The sequence below is a fragment of the Cynocephalus volans genome, chromosome 3 (assembly GCF_027409185.1).
Source record: "Cynocephalus volans isolate mCynVol1 chromosome 3, mCynVol1.pri, whole genome shotgun sequence".
NCBI classification, from domain to species: domain Eukaryota; kingdom Metazoa; phylum Chordata; class Mammalia; order Dermoptera; family Cynocephalidae; genus Cynocephalus; species Cynocephalus volans.
The window spans coordinates 23,244,724-23,262,368 of record NC_084462.1 but is presented as its reverse complement, the minus strand read 5'-3'; the positions used below and the strand labels follow the sequence as shown (position 1 = coordinate 23,262,368).

General features: G+C 44.6%; 1 protein-coding gene across 6 annotated transcripts in view; it reads right to left on the bottom strand.

The window, feature by feature from the left end:
• The window catches only part of TMEM225B (transmembrane protein 225B), a 33,275-nt gene that overhangs the window by 10,509 nt on the left and 5,121 nt on the right, over positions 1-17,645 (bottom strand). Inside the window, exons 3-8 of one of the 6 annotated variants that reach the window (XM_063088384.1) lie at positions 12,590-12,758; positions 5,925-6,103; positions 4,809-4,966; positions 4,410-4,491; positions 1,761-1,971; positions 38-184 (exon numbers count right to left, since the gene is read on the bottom strand). In XM_063088384.1, coding sequence (XP_062944454.1) covers positions 38-184; positions 1,761-1,971; positions 4,410-4,421 — 370 coding nt within the window. In that variant the 5' untranslated portion in view covers positions 4,422-4,491; positions 4,809-4,966; positions 5,925-6,103; positions 12,590-12,758. The remainder of the gene's footprint in view (positions 1-37; positions 185-1,760; positions 1,972-4,409; positions 4,492-4,808; positions 4,967-5,924; positions 6,104-12,589; positions 12,759-17,645) is intronic. The other 5 variants (XM_063088386.1, XM_063088383.1, XM_063088389.1 and 2 more) reach the window with 5 other exon arrangements.

Sequence of the window (17,645 nt, the reverse complement as noted above, 5' to 3'; positions counted from 1 at the left end):
CCTAGCAAAGGATAGGGACTGTCCAGCTGTTCCACACCTGTGAGGAAGCTGATGAAGGCTGATACAAAATTGTGCTTGCGGATCCTCGGGAGGAGCTCAGATGCAAAGGACACCATGACGAAGGTGGTGAGGAAAGCCAAGACAACTGCCGAGAGCAGGAACATCCGGCCGAGGAGGATGTAAACTGCAGCGGAGGGAAAGCCGGGGCTGGAGCCAGGGACCGTGGCCCACAAATGGCAGAGCCCTGCAGAGCCTGGGCAGGGATGGTCTCCGGAGCCTCCACCATGCTCAGGTCCCAAAGCATGGCCTTGGACCAATGTTAGGACCCTGCCACTTTGCCCCCAGGAATGCTTTGGCCTCACCATTTTGTTCCCAATGACACAGAAGTATACGAAAAAAAATTAGATTCATGATGTCAGACATTGAATCACTCGCCAGTTCTTAACAAATATTATGTGAATCTGGTTGTATCAAATCATGTGGGGAAACCATGTATCATCTATTTGGAAAAAATGGTGGTTTTAATAAACAACATAAAATCAAACTCTCATGATAAAATTTGTTGCACACGTAAATGTGAAGAATCACATCTGCTTTGGTTACGCTGAAATAACTCACCCCAAGAAAATCAGAACTTCTTGAGGTCAAGATGTTCTAATCTCCACAGGAATCCACACACCTTTATTTATTTTTCCTCATTAATAGTAAAACAGACCAAAAATAGCAGAGCCAGAGTCCAGTTAAAGGGTGGTTTATTATCTTACTGTTGGCATGATTCAGACTCATGTGAAAGTTAGTTTGCATATCCTTCTGAGCCTGCAGCTGGTTGTGGGACAAAGAGGCAAAGGCACTGCTGAAGACGCAGATACTCCAGAATCTACCCTTGGGCTAAACCAGTGGTTCTCAACTGGGAGCAATTTTGCCCTTCAAATATTTGACAATTTTGGTTGTCACAACTAAGGGGGAGTGTTGTTACAGGCATTTAGTGAGTAGAAGAGGACAAGAATGTTATTAACCATGCTGCAAGAAACAAGAGAGCCCATAACAAAGATTATCCAGCCCAAGATGTCAATACTTCCAAGGTTGAGGAACCTTGGATCAAAGAGCTCTGGCCCATCTTCCCCAAGACAGCTTCTCCTGTTACCAGGATGTAGCCCCTAAGTCTCCCTGGGTCACATCTTTTCCAAGACGGACATCCTTATGACCTTCAAAAGTTCCTTGTAAAACATGGTCTCAGGTGCCTTCGCAGTCCTGTGAACTCACTCCCTTTAGTATGCGGTACCCAGGCCTGAGTACATTATCTGCACAGCTGCCACCTACAGTTGGATAGGTGTGTGGCCAAGGGGACGAGTGGTGGGCTAAAATCCAGCCCATGCTTTAATAACCAGGCTGTTTCCCCTGCTGGCTTGGAGTGGGCCCACCCTAAAGGGTGCTGTCTGTACTGGCTAAGAGCAGCCCTGCGAGCTGGTGCAGCCTCACAGAGTACATCAGGATCCCCTGCCTTATTCTCCATAGAGCACTCCCAGCAGCTGAAAAGTCAACTTTGTTGTTGACATAGTTGCTCCTACTCCAGTGGCCAACCTGCCATTATTATTCCTGTCCCAACGTCCTACTTTCCTCTAACCTCAAGAAAGTGGAGACTCAGAGAAGATACCATCATGGCTTATTAAATTTTGTCCTCTCTGCCCCCACCCTGCACTGTCACCCCCCAGTCCCCACAATGATCCCCCTCCCTCTCCCCCACCTCTACCCCTCCTTACTGGATAAGGGTCGAGGCTTCCAGCATTTTATATGGAAGCAGTTTTCAAACAGGCCACTGAAAAACACTTCATGGGACTCCTCGTTCATAAGCCGCACCCAGAAGGGAAAGACGGAGACCAGCAGAATGAGCAGGTAGCCCAGGGAGGTCAAGGCCGGGGCTATGGCCCAGGTGAATCCCTTCATGTCCTTGTCCTCTAAAGTCAGCATTGCCTGTGTAAGGGAAAAGTGATGGCAAAGATGAGATATCCACTCCAAATCCTCCTGCGGAATAGGGCAAAGGAGATCATGCCTGCAGAAGTGCTGGCACTGTGCGTGGCACATACATGAAGCTCAGTATATGTTGATTTCTTTGCCTTACTTAGCTTTACAGCTTACAGACCTCTGCAGGAGACCTAAAAATGCATAAAACATTTTCTGCTGCTAACTCACTGGGTGATCTTGGGCATGTTGGGTTCCCTCTCTGAGGCCCAGTTTCCTCCTCTGGTAAAATGAGAAGGTTGGACTGAGCCATTCCCAAGGCCACTTCCAGCTCTAAAGTTCTAATCTTTCAATTCTATAAATACCCACCCTACCAGCCATCAGAAGAACATCTCCACCAGCCTCGCTTGCAGACAGCTGTTTGCCTTTTGGGATTTCAGAATGAGGACCACGGGGAGACAGTAAGACCAGAGTCTTAAGTACCCTTACTCAGTGACTGGCCTTCTGATCACAGGAATCCAGAATTTAGATGAGGAGGAGTCCCACCTGGCCAAGAGAAGCCCTCTGCTGAAAAATGAGCAGACTATATGCACACAGAAAGTTTTACAAATAGTTTCAGTGTTTCATAGAGCCTCCTGAAGTCCTAGGTACCCACTAGGCCTAGAGGTCAAGGCCCTCAGCTTAGGATCCCTCTTACACAGAGTCCCTCGCCCAAACTGATCTTATTCACCACCACTGGTCATTAAAGGTGTCTTCTTCTGAATGAGCAGCTGCGATGTGGAAGATAAGTGTTGGCTGGTCTTGGTTTTAGGAGTCCTCGACTGTTGTCCCAGCTTTAGCATTTCTTAGCCATGTATTCTTGGGGAATTTGCTCAAACCCTCAGGACCTTGGTTTCCCCATTTGGAAAATAGGGTATAGAATACCTCCCCCAAAAGGCCAATGGGAGGACCAAATGAGCTAATGCATATGGAAATATCAAACAGTGGACTGCACTCAGGTGCTTGGTTAAGTTGGGGGTGGGGGCGGGGGCAGAGGGAGGACTTTTAAAATTCAAATATCCTTATGGCAGAATGGGCTAGTAGCCATTCACTTCAGGACAAATTTATTCAACTAGTCTGCTTTACTCTGTGTCTCCTAGCTGAGCTTGGCAGCCCTGACAAATGAGAGTTGCCCTGTGATGGGGAGGGAGGAGCAGGGGAAGGAGAGGAAGTGGCTGGAAGCCAGGCCTGCTGCAGGAAGGACAGACGAGGTTGGGAGGCCTCCAGGTGGCATGGTGACAAATCTAGCTGCCTGGCAGTGCAGAATAGGGTCTTCAGGAGGTGAAAAAAAGATATGACAAGGGAAGTAAGAGGCACGCCAAGACAGCAAGCAGTCCTTCTTTACAAGTCACACCCAAAGCCAGGCAGGAGACTCCTGCCTAAGTAGGGCTGTGCTTGGCAGCACCAGGGTTTTCCAGCTACGCATGGTGACTGCCAAAGACAAGGCCATCAGAGTAAAAGTGCTTCTCTCCCCTCTCTACCATACCCTGTGCAAACACCCACACTCAGTGCCAGGCACTGGGGCCTCTCCACAGTCCCCATGTGGACACCTTCTGCAGCAAGAGGGAGGGGGCATCTTCGAGAACTGCCAATCACTATAGCCAAATAAGCCCAATGGCAGAGGGCAGAGGTGTCGGTCCTCTCCTGTATCCTCCTCCCCACACACCAAAATATGCTGCATATAAACAGGTAAACAAGTGTTCCTCTTAAATACTGTCAGACTGACTTGGAGATGTTCTAATGTACTTTCTCCTCCTTTCTGTCCTTCACTGGTTTCTATTCTTCCCACCTAAAAAATTGTATGCTTCACTCTCTCTATCTCCCCTTTGGATCTTCCATCCACTGTCCAGGCCATACTGATGAGTCACCTCAACCTCAGGGCCTCAGTTTCCTTTGCTCTAAAATTATGAAGTCGGTTGGACCAGAAAGCACTGAGGAGTCCCTCTAGCTCTAAAACTCAACAGGAAGGAGTCATGGCTCCCTCTTGACCCCTGTTCTCTGTATGGGATGGAGTACACTGGACAGTCCTGTTTCTTTCCCATTTCTATCATTCTCTTGCTCAACCAAACTCTAGCCTTCAGCTTTTGCTGGTTTCTCCCTTCCCTCCATACTTTTATCTCATAAGCCTTCCTTATCTTCTCAGTTTTTCTTTTATAAAGTTCCCCAAGCATCCATCCTTCCTGTCCCCGTGCCCACCATGACTCCCTCCACACCTGGAACACCAGTGCCATCCCCAAGCACCTCCAGCCTCAATGCCTGGATTCCTTCCCCAGGGGTGCCCTCTCTTCTCCTCTAAGCCTTTCAAATCTCATCTCCTCTGAAAAGTGCAGCTTGGTCCCGTCCACTCCACACAGCCCTCCCAGCCACTAGCCATTATCCATTCCTTCAACAAAAATTAACTGTGCACTTACTGGTCGCCCCATGCTCAGTGTAGGTCAATGGTGGGGATTCAGGGATGAGAAAAGACAGGAACTCGGAGGCTCTTGGTAACTACTGAGGGAAAAGACACATAAACACGTCACACGGCACAGTGCTTTCCTCTCCCCAGCCTGGGGTTCCTTCAGGGCCAGGCATATTCCAGGGCACTACCCCCTGCGTGACACCCCACCCCTCCTGGCCTGGCCACTCTCCAGTGATGGGGACCTTGTCCTCCCTTCCTGGGGTACTAGGCCAGGACCCTGCATGAAACAGTCCTTAGTGCTAGTACTGGACAACTGTGCTTCCAACGACATGCAATTTAAGATACAGACTGATATAGGCCAGGCTCAAGGATCACAGACATTTTAATATAGAAAGGGATTTGTAGATACCTTTGTACTGATTAAGAAAAGGAGAGTCAGAGAGAGTGAAGGACTGATGGAAGATTCCACAGTCAGTCAGTGCCTGCAGGGGCCAGAATCCTGCATCGCTGCCTGACCCACTTCACCAGCCACCAATGGCCAGCAGTTCAGTTCAGTGATTCCCAAATCTGGAATTTTGGGGGGCCCGAGAATTGTTTCCAATAGGTATGTGCACGTGTGAGAAAGAAAGAATTGGCGGGGAGGGGAGAGGGGAGGAGAACACAGAATTACCAACGTTTTATTTTGCCAAGGACATTCAAAATAAAACACAAGCAGCTGCTATCTACTGTCACTGACTTGTTTTGTACTATTTTTTTTTAAAGGACCTATAACTCCAGAGAATAGAAGAGGTGTGTTGTCCGCGGAGCCTGGACCAGCAGCTGGGGACCACTGGCTTGGTCGGAAGTTCCTCAATCCCGAGCTGCAGCCCCGTCACCTCCCAGTCCCTGAGCACCTCAGGCGACCTAAAGTACACCTGGCTTGTAATGGGGAAGAGAGGGAGGGAAGCGACTGAGCCGCAGGGAGCGCTCACTCTTCACCGTTCCTGGCAGTAATTTGTGGCAACTTGGGCTGCACAGTGACCGAGGGGTGGGCAGAGGTTCTTTCCTGCTGACAACCCTCCCGCCCCTTCCTCTGAATGCCAGGACTCCGCCCTTCCGAGTCCCCAAAGCAACAGGGACATTATCCAGATCCCAAGATAACCTGGCCATCCGCCCCCAGACCCCGCCCCGCGCGTCCCCACAGTCCGTCAGGTGAGGTTCGCCCTTGGGAGGCTGGGGTGGAAAGGACTTCATGCCCTCCCGCCTGCGCGCTGCCTCGCTCGCCCCCCGCTGGAGGTCTCGCCCTTCCTCCGCCTGGGGCACCCACCGTCAGGGTCTCCCGTCCCTGGGACAGGGCTTCCCGCTGGGCGGGACGCGGGAGCCCCTCCGGCCCTGGAGCTTCCGTTGGCCCCGGAGGCCCCTGCAGAGGGGCTGCCCCGTCTCCCGCAGAGCCCACTCAGCCCGGGTCACCGGGCGACAAACTCCGGGCCCTGCAGAGGTGGGGTCCTCCCTACCGGCCGACCCCCGCCGCCCACCCGCCATTCACCTGGCCCGTGAGTCGGATAACCTGGCTTTGGCGTTTGCTGGAGGTACTGTCCTCGCTCACAAACGGGTGGGGTCGGAGTAATCGGGAATCTGCCGGATCTGAATTCGAATTCCAGCTCTGCCATTACCAGGAGGGTGACTTTGCATAAGTTACTCCTTCCTGGGTCTCCGTTTTCTCATCTGTAAAAGGGAATGTTAATAGTAACTCTTCTTGTTGACTTGCTGAAAGGGTCCCATGATATTCCTGGAAAAGATCCTGCTCCTGGATAATGCTAAATAAACAGCAGCTGCGCTCTAGAGCTAGGAAGAAGCCCTGAGTCTGACTCCCCAGGACCCTGCCAGCTCACTCCCTCTCCCCAAGACCCTGCTCACCACCCTCATGCCTTCTAATCCCCTGCAGACCTCCCTACTCTCACTTTCCTCTCCCCCTTCTTTACCCTCCCATATGGTTGTCTGACTCTCTCCTCAGCTCCATTGATATTCCTTCCACCAGCTGGGCGTACACTGGGGAAGACTTCAAAGTAGCCGGCAAAGTAGTTGGAGACAGGACTGGCTTCCACCCCTGCGGTGGAGGTGGGAGGCTGGTTCTCGTGGCAAGAGCAGCCACACTTTGAGCTGGATAAGTCACCAGTCCCCCTTATTCTGATTCTGTGCTTGCGGAGGAAATGTATTAATAATACATAAGATTTTAAAAAGCCAGGACCATGGTTGGCACTTCCTCACACCTCTCCAATAGCCACTGCGTATTCAAAGAACACTGGAAGCAATGAGAGTGGATGGATGGCTAATTTACAGAATCATCTATCATGGCAGAAGCACGTGACAGGCCCTTGGCCTATTCAGCACTCTATTTGCCATAAGGTTCAGAAACCTATCTGTAAGCGCTTAGGCAAGAAGGGGCCTTTATTGTCTTAGCTGGGGCTGGGCATGAGGTAGGCTGAGAGGACTGGAGCATGGCCAGGAGGTCCCTGCACTCCTCTCCTCCCTGATCTCAAGAGATAGTTCTGATCTCCCCAACCCCCAAACACTTTCATTCTCCAGGTGGCAGGGGTAATAGTCACCAACAACGTCCAACCTCACATCCTCAGATTTAGCCATACTGGGGAAAAAGAATGTTTCCCTCGCCCCTTCTTAGTCCAAAATTTCCCAGTTAGCATTCTGATTGGCCCAGCTGGGGTCACATGCTCATTCCAGACACTGGCCAAAGGAGTTGGGGTATAATGACCAGCTCAGCCCATATCAGCTGTATCCCACAGTGGCCAGGCAGGCAGAGTCATCTAAGAAGGCAGCTATTTGGACCAAATATCTGGAGCAAGGTAAGGAGAATTTTCCTAAGGAAAAGGGGATAGTGCTCTCAGAAGAAGGGAGAGATTGTGGCAGGCCATGACAGCATTTTTATATGTACAATCTTATATCATATTTTTAAATGTCATTACACAGCAATTCCAAAAGACAGGCATTATCATCCCCAAACTACAGATGAAGAAACTGAGTCTCAGGTTAAGAATTTGCCCGAAGGATTTTTTTTTTTTTTTTTTTTTTTAAAGATGACTAGTAAGGGGATCTTAACCCTTGACTTGGTATTGTCAGCACCACGCTCACCCAGTGAGCTAACTGGCCATCCCTATATGGGATCCGAACCCGTGGCCTTGGTATTATCAGCACCACACTCTCCTGAGTGAGCCACAGGCCGGCCTCAAGCCCAAAGGATTATTGATGGTTGCTAAAACATCAGGCTATAAAGGAATAGATTCTTCACATGGTGCTCAAGTTTATTGTCCTCACAAATTACTAATTGCAAAAGGAAAAATATCTCTACATAGGAGAGATTTGGCAGTCATTACCTTAACCAAGTGAACGAAAAGCACTATTCAGAGTGCAATAATCTGACAATATATGCCTCCTGATGGGATGCAGTATGTAGACGACATCACCTTGTGGTATTCTTGCCAAAAATACTTAATCAAGTCTCTAAACCTCATTCCAAGTTAGAGAAAATACACAGGGCAATTTTGTGGAAAATTCTAAAGCACTGTTCTTGACTCCTTCAAAGGTCAATGTCAACTAAAAAAAAAAGTGGAGAAACTGTTCTACATTAAAAGAAACTAAAGAGACACAAAACCAAATGCAATGTGACTATGTTATTCTGATTTGAAATGAAATAGCTATATAACACATTCTTGTGGCAACTGGAAAAATCAATATGGACTGCATTTTAGATGTTATTATGGAATCATATTCTTTTTCTTAGGTATGTTAATAATAATGCAGTTATGTAAGAGAATAATCTTACTCTTAGGAGAAGCATGCCATAGTATTTAGGGCTAAAGGTTATATCTGAGTGTATCAGTCCGTTTTGTGTTGCTTATAACAAAATACACGGAACTGGGTAATTAGAAAGAAAAACAAAATTTATTGCTTACAGTTTCTGAGGCTGAGAAGCCCAAAGTCCATCTGGGGGTGGTGACAATGACCTAGGGGTCTCACATTGCAAGACTGTGGAAGCAGAGAGAAAGACAGACTCTCCTCTTCTTTTAAAGCCCTCAGAACCATGCCCCTGACCACCATTTTTAATCTATTCACTACTGCATGGTCCTATACAATCCAATCACCTCTTCAAGGCTCCACCTTCAACTACCATAATAGGATTTCCCACCCTCTTAACAATCACAGTGGGGGCTAAGTTTCTAATACATAAAGCTTGGGGGACACAATTCAAGTTTCAGGGAGTTTGGGGGGAACATAATTCGATCCACTACACTGAGTTAACTTTCAAATGATTTAGAAAAAAAAGTATATAGATAACAAATATGAGAAAACGTTAAAGATTGTTAATCTAAGTGGAAGATGTAGCGGGTGTTCATTATACTATTCATTCAACTTTTCCGTGTATTAAAACATTTTCAAACAAAAAGATGGAGAACTTGTCTAAGAGCATACAGCTGGAACCTAAATTCAGGTTTATCATTCAGCCACTCAATATCTGTTTTTTTCTAATGACACACATGATGCTAGATGCATAAAACTGAATGAGTCTTTCCTGAAAAAATGCAATTGGTGCACAAGGCAAGTATTGTATACTATGGGAATCACAACACGAACAATTCAATCTAATGGAAGACCTGCCAAGGAGGTGCCATTTAGACAGACTCCTATCGCAAAGGGGTATTACACTGTACAAAGGCCTGGAGGAAAAGATTTACATTTGTGTTTCTCAGAGGTTTTCACCTGCTTCTACAGCAAGAAATACTGTATATCACACGCACACACACCTGGAAGAAAACTTTTACTTACCTTTATTATGCGCAATACACACGGATGTTTTGTCCCATTCTATTCCTGCCTACCTTTTCTTTTACCCTTAATGCTAGTTGCAGCTCACTACAATAATTTTACAACCCAGAAGCAGCTTTTACCTACATTTCAAAAATACTATGTTCAAGTACCCAATGAAATTCAAAATGATTGGGAGGGGGAGTGACCTTGAGAGGTCAGTGGGCAGGGATGGGATGTGAAAGATCTCCTAGGGTTTCATTCTGAGGGCCACGAGGGGTCTTTGATGGAATTAAGGCAGTTACATTGGGACGTCACTGCCACAATTCATCCTCCTCCTCCTATCTCCTCCTTTACCCAAAGACTCCTACCTCTTTGTCCAGAGCTCAGAGAATGCCCCTCATCCAGTGGGGCCCAAAGCTGTGTACAAAGTACAACTCAGGGACTGCCAGACCAGCCCATCCTAGGACTGGACATTCCAGAATGTGTGCATAAGTTTAGGTGATATACTCCTCTGGAAGCATTTTCTTAGTTTTCCAGGTCTAGGGTAGAGGGATAGGCAAGGAAAGAGGGAACTACCGACTGAAGTGTCCATGAACTGGGGCTGGAGTATGTAGAGTTTTGACTTCCTCCAGCCTCTGTGCTTCCTAGGTCCAGCGCTCCAAAGGAAACTTGAATTGCCCAGCCCTATTTTTACTGAGTAAAGAGAACTGAGAGATGAGCAGGCATCTGCTCCCAGAGTCCCAGCTCACTGCCCTCAAGCAATCCATCCAATTGCCCTCCTCCCCTCCTCCCCACACACACCTTTGTCTCCTTTCTCATAGGCCCTTGATGCTCTACTAACTCCCAGCCCAGCCCTCTTGCTAGCCTGCAGTGATTTAGACACCAGATCCTATTTGTTCTCTGTACATCCTTCTCTCAACACCTGTGAAGAGCTGATACCCTCTACTATACTGATTCTCAACCTTGGCTGCACATTGGAATCACCTACGAACTTATAAACCCCAAGATCCAGACTATACCCCTCACCTATTACACAGAATCTCTAAGACTGGGGTTGAGGTACCAATACTTTTAAAGCTCCTCAGGTGATTTTAATTGCCACCTAAGTTGAGAATTCCTGCTGTGCTGTGTCTTGCAGCTAGCAGCCGTGATGGGGGAGCAATGGGATGACTATAGGTTCTAGTGGCCAACCATCCCAGTTTGCCTGGGATGTGGGACTTTCAGGGCTAAGACTGAGAAAGTTCAGACAAACTGGGATGAGCTGATTGCCCTCATGTTCATCTAATAAGTTCTAACAACTAGGTGAACTAGTATACTGTATATACTGTCTGCTAGTATACTTGTCCACTAGTATACTTGTGCCCAAAGAGCGAGAGTTGCCCCCACTTCAGGACTTATGATACTGCTGAACAAACACTTTTCTCCCCTTCCCTGGCCATCACAGACACTTTTGCCTTGAAGCCTGCATGTGATGCTACACACTACTTCTGCCAATCAGAAGCCTGCCCAGCCTTCAAGCCCAACTTTTCAAACTCTGCCTCATCTCCGAACCTTCTCAGCCCCACAGAAGGGCCCTTTCTGTGTTATCAGAGGTGGGGAGGGACTTGAGTGGGTCAAGTGCCAGGTGGAGTAAGTGACACACTAGCTCAGACATGACCTCACAGAGTCTACACCCGGGATATCCAGATGGCAGGGCAGTCAAAACAGCAAACATGACCCTCATTTAGTGTTGATAACCACCTATGGGAATGGAGGAGGAAAGCGAGGGATTGCTAAGGGGAGAGTGGAGATGAACCAAAAGACTTTGGCTTCCAGTAAATGGACTCACTCAGCAGCCATCCACTGAACACCTGCTGTGTGCATGGAGAAGGCTACAGGAGAGAGGCAACTTTCAATTCAAGAATCTACAACCTGAGTATAATTTTCACTGATATTTAGATAATCACTAATCCAGACTAATTAATCTGATTTTTCTAAATCAAAAATAAGCTTCTGTAACAAAGTTGATAATTCCTCTTTCAAAGTAGATAATTCCTCTTTCTACCTGAAATAAATTAAACAATGTACTACTTAGTAGAGGTACTTTTGAAACTTCTTTTAATGATTAAAATATTCATAATAAATGGGTGCTCATTTGGTTCTTTAATTTTATCCATTATACATCGCATTATTCAACTGTTCTGCCAACTTTTTCCTTGACAATTACACAGTAGTGAGTTCTGCCTCAAGTTATGATGAAATTTTTGTTATAGTCAAGTTTGATTGGTAGCTTTTTCTGATAGAAATCTTGAAAATTATTATCGAGTTTCTTTTTTTAAAAACAGCCAGAAGTTAACCACTTCTCTCCACTTAAACTTGAAATAAATGTTTATTTGTCATAAGTATAGTGTGATGGTTAATTTTATGTGTCAACTTGACTGGGCTAAGGGGTGCTCAGATAGCTGGTAAAATATTATTTCTGGGTGGTTCCAGAAGAGATTAGCATGTAGGGCCGAGCCTGTGGCGCACTCGGGAGAGTGCGGCACTGGGAGCGCGGCGACGCTCCCACCACGGGTTCGGATCCTATATAGGTATGGCCGGTGCACTCACTGGCTGAGTGCCAGTCACGAAAAAGACAAAAAAAAAAGAAGAAGAAGAAGAGATTAGCATGTAAATCAGTAAACTGAGTAAAGAAGATCTGCCCTCACCAATGTAGGTGGACATCATCCAATCTGCTGAGGGCTGAACAAAACGAAAAGGTGAAAGAAAGACAAATTTGTTCTCTGCTTGAGCTAGGACGTCCATCTTTTCCTGCCCTTGGGCATTGGCACTCCTGTTTCTTACACCTTTGGGCTCAGACTGGAACTTACACCAGTTGCTCCCTTGATTCTCAGGCCTTAGGGTTTGGCCTGGACTACACCATCCACTTTCCTTGGCTTCCATCTTGCAGGCAGCAGATTGTGGGACTTCTCCACCTCTATAATCATGTGACCCAATCCCTTATAATAAATCGCTATTTATCTATCTATATCCTATTGGTTCTATTTTTCTGGGGAGCTCTAATACAGATAGGAGGCATGCATATCTGTAGGGTTCAATCAGAACCACTATGAAATACATACATACACACACACAAAAGGGACTTGTTGCAGGAAACTGGCCTTATGCAATGGTGGGAGCTAGTTAATCAATGTCTACAAGACTGTGGTCTCTGTGTCTGATGCTGGAGATTGAAGTCCACAGGGCAGTCATAAAGCGAATATCACAAGCAGCCTGGAACCCACAAGCATGATCTGGAACACCCTGAAGAATGAAACCCATGTCATTTATTTTTGCCTCGACATTGAGGATGAGGCTATCCTGCAAAAGCTGGACCCTTTGTCACAGAGCTAAACTTGCGCACTCACATACCTGGTCCGGTGAAGGGAAAGAAGGGAAAGGTAGAGCAATTGAAGGCCCATCCGCTGCTTCAAGCCAACAAGGTGACTCAGCAAATTGGCAACAATGTGTTCAAGCTACCAAGTAACTGCTATTTTTCTTCTGCTCTCCAAATCTCCCAAGAATCTCCAGTGTAACATACCTGAACCAGAACATACAAGAAAGGAAATTCTGGCAAACGCACTTCAGTCTAGCCAAGTTGATACATAAAGCTATAACATGTCATACTAAGAAATCATTTGATTTAGAAAGTTTGCCCATTTATTGAGCACGTTCATGTCATACAAAACAAAAAGATCACCAAGGTCAAGGGTTCAGATCACCATACCAGCCAGCCACAAAGAGAGAAAGAGAGAGAGAGAGAGAGAGATTGATTCAGTGGTCTCTGCAGGACACTGAGAAGCAAAATATTGGTCCAAGGAGACCCAATAGCTACTTCCATCTACAGTTACAGCAAACAGGACAGAGGAGATAGGAAAGGTACTGGGTTCAAAGGTTACCCTATTGCTTTTCTTATCTATGAGTCTGAATCCAGAATTCCCTGATTCTTTCATCCTGGAATGGATCTAACTCTTCATTTTCAGAGGATGACTATGGAGATTTGGAAAGCAAACCATAGAATCTACCTCTGTTGTGGATCCTCAATATCAAATAAAAAGTAGTGCTAACTAAAGGTTTCCCTCTGTTCATCACCTTTGTAGTGTTGCATTTTATCTCCTTCATCCCTTCATGCAGATTCTTGGAAACATACCAAGTCTGTCTGAAACAAGGTTCTCCCTACAGATTCCTCCAAAGTGAACTTGCTGATGCTAAATAAGGTGCAAATCCCATCTGAAGCTTTTCATGCATTGAACACATCCCTGAGGTTTGTGCACTGTGGATTTTCAGGTGGCTTAATACTAAGAGCCAAGCTAAACTGAAGGCCTTCCCATACTCCACTCAGAGGATTTCTCCCCAGTGTGAATTCTCTGATTTCTAAGAGCTGAACTCCCATCAGAAGTGTTTTTACTACATTCTTTTCATTCATGGTTTCTCTCTTGTATTGATTCCCAGGTGATCAATAAGGTATGAACTGTATTTGAAAGTTCTTCCATTCTTTACATTCATAGGGTTTTACTCCACTGTGAGTTCTCTGCGGCTGAATAAGGTGGGAGTTCTGACTAAAGGCCTTCCCACATTCAATACATTCATAGGGTCTCTCCCCTGTGTGAATTCTATGATGTTTAATAAGGAGTAAACTCCTACTAAAAGATTTTCCACACATTAAAATCATAAGGAGTCTCCCCTGTATGGACTCTCTAATGTTCAATAAGGTGCGAGTTATGACTATAAGTTTTCCCACAGTTGTTGCATTCACATGGTCTCTCTTTGGTGTGAACTCGCTGATGTTCTATTAGATTTGAGCCCCAGCTAAAGGTTTTTCCACATTCGTTACATTCATAGGGTTTCTCCCTAGTGTGGATTCTCTGATGTCAAATAAGACTTGAGCTCCAACCAAAAGCTTTTCCACACTCGTTACACATATAAGGCTTCTCTCTTGTATGAATTAATCTGATGCTGAATAAGGTGTGAGCTCTGCCAGAAGGTTTTCCCACACTGACTGCATTCAAAGGGTTTCTCTTCAGTATGTATCCTTTGATGCTAAATAAGGCTTGAACTATGGCCAAAGGCTTTTCCACATTCAGGACACTCAGTTTCTCTTGCGTGTGGATTTTTTCATGCTGAATAAGGTATGAGTTCCATCTGAATAATTTTCCACATATATTACACATTTGAGATTTCTCTTCAATGAGAATTTGTGGCTGTGGGATAAAGTTTGAGATGTTACCAAGTTTTGCCCACATTCAGAGCGTTCCTTGCTATTAAGGATCCCCTCATGTTTGTTTTGTTCCCCTTGTGTACCTTCATCTCCTCCATGTAGCTGTAGCCCTAATTCAAGAGTTTTCTGTTCTATAAATAATTGATCCTCAATCCAGGTCTCTCCATCTGACAGAAAATATAAAAAAGGTAAATGTAACAATAAAAATTCCTGGTGGGAAACAGAATGATCCAAGTATTTCAGAAATATCTGACTCAAAAAAATATGAACAGCCCTGCAATATAGGGGAAAGACAGAAACAAGGTAGGGAGATTTGTAGGAAGTGGTGGGGAAACTAAAGTTAGGATTTATATATGAAGCAGCTAAGCAGACAGATATACTGGAATTAGCAGAAAAGGAAAGGAGAGTTTGAGGGAAGTGAGATTATTTCAGAACACAGGAAGGGTGACATCAGGGGACTATGTTTCAGGAGGGGCAGGGACTGAACAAATAGAAAACGAAGAATCTCACCCCAGAGGTTTTATCCATATGGTCCCCTGATCACACAGATGGTCTCTGTGGTAATAGGGAAGACTCCTTTTACATAATCAGACACCAACACCTTCCTCACTCGTGAACACAGCCACACTCTGACCTTATATGCACCTTTTAGAAATACAGTCATCCCTCACTATCCATGGGGGATTGGTTCCAGGACCCCCACAGATATCAAAATCTGCTGATGCTCAAGTCCCTTATATAAAATGGTATAGTATTTCATATAACCTATACACATCCTCTTATATACTTTAAATCATCTCTAGATTACTTATAATGCCTAATACAATGTAAATGCTATGTAAATAGTTGCTATACTATGTTGTTTTTTATTTGTATTATGTTTTATTGTTGTGTGTGTGTGTGTACATATATATATTTTTTCAGTCCATGGCTGGTTGAATCCATAGATGCAGAACCCATAAATACAGAGGGGCCAACTGTAGTGCAAATTGGGAGAATTTGATAAAGGAAGGGGTGGGGGAACAGGAGGAAAAGTTGTTTAAAATATGAAGCATGGGTAGAGAGAAATATTTCCAAATCTATTAAAATGCAAGAAGAATATATAAAAACAAATTCTGCACCTTAGCTGCATCTAAGGGAGACATAAAAGAAAAACATTTCCTGCTTACTTTAAAACATTTCTCTTCCTCCTCTTAAGTTTTACTTGTTAAATATGGCTAGAGAAGTCATTTTGCACTAATATTAGGGAAAGCAGGCTCTCTGCTTAGAAGGATCTTTCCAGAAGAAGGGAGTCCTGAGGAATATCCAATGTAGCATTTCCATCAGCAGTGAAAGTCTAAAATGTACACATCCCTGATTTTATTAGGTAATGGTCACTGCCATAGAGGGTTAGAAATCTTGATTTCTATTTGATTATTAGATAGGGTTTTTAGGTAATGCATTTATGGGACAAAAATCCTCGGATAGGAGGCAAGAGCCTACAGCTAGAGGGCAATAGCCCACCAAATCAATTCTTATCAAGTATATGTTGATTCTCAGTTGATTTTTAGTATAGGGTTCTTAGGTAATGCATGTATGGGACAAAAGTCCTCAAATAGGAGGCAAGAGCCCACCAAATCAATTCTAATCACTGTTTAGGTAAGGGATTGTATACACTGATTGTTAATAAAATGGGTTCACTGGAAGATTTTGTGAGAAGGAAACTTACATAGGTTTAAAGCCTTTAATGTGAACAAGAGAACTGAAGCAAAACAGGGATTGTTCTGAGGGCAATAACCCTTAATACAACAAAACTTAAATGATGGGAAAATATGTGAGTTAAGATTTCCAAGGACGTTTTGCTAGATTAGTTAGTATATGGGAGTTGTTCCACATTTTGCTTTAAGCTGTTTCTTTTGAGTTTCTTAAGAAGTCAGGCACTTTAATGATTATCTTATTGTTTCTTTTGCATGTCACCTAGCTTGGATTTATGACTCTTTTGATGGTATATTGTTTAAACTATTTTGAACCATGCATGCTTGGATAAAGATTGTTACATAGCCAATTTCTTTTTGTTCTTACTATGATTGATTAACCATCTGTTCTTTTCCTGTAATTTCCTTGCCTTTACAATAAAAACTAAAGCAAAAACCGACTCAGGGCTATACCCAGTTTCTCCTTCTAATAGAGGAGTTGCTGAGGTGCAGTCCCTTCATCAGGCTTCTTATTGCATTTATGCTGCTTTGAGTAATCTTTTTGCGTCTCTGTTACACAGCAAGAGGTGTGACACACTGCCTTTAAGGAATTTAATAATTATCTGTGACATCTTCCCACAGAACCATATTCATACTAGATCACCACCTCCAGACACACCTTCATTTTCTGTAAATTCAATTTGGATACTGGTTTAATGTTTTTACATCCCTTGCACATGTATTTACTTGTGTGTCAAACATAGATTGCAAGTCCCTGGAAAGCAGAAACTAGGTCTAAAAAGTCAGGTACTTTGAAAAGACTGATAAAGACATCAATGAGTCTAAAAACTAGCTGGACCAGCCAATTCTTTTTAGTAAGGTACCATAATAAACTAGTGCTACAAATTCAGATCACTCACTGATGCCTAGAACAGCACAGTCCAATGGAACTTTCACAGTGATAAAAATGTTCTACATGTGCATTGTCCAATATGGTAGCCATTAGCCACATGTGGCCACTGAGCACTTGAACTGTGGCTAGTGAGACTGAGCTGAATTTTTGATTGTATTTAATTTTAATTAACTTAAATTTAGATAGTCACTTGTGGCTAGTGGCTACCCTATTGGACAGCACAACTCCAGCACATATCTCTCAACCAGTCTCGAGATCAACATGTCCCAAAGCTGCTCCTTCTTCTGGTTAATGAATATTTGGTATAATATTCTTGCAACTCTTCTATAGCTTTAAAATTTATCATAATAAATAGTGGGGCAGGGCTGTGACAACAATAAATGCCTCCCTTCTCTGCCCCCACATCCACTCAGTAAACAAGCTGCTTTTACTTATACTTCTCAATTTTTTCCCTGCCTTCATGTTATCACTGTTAATGTCCTAAAGTCAGATCCTAACTACCTCTCATCTCCAGCTTCTTAACTGGCCTCTATGTGCCAATGTTTTCCCACCCCATACCATGCTAAACGACACTGTCACACTGCTCTCCCTTGATATGCAACACTCATCATTATCCTTTGGTTT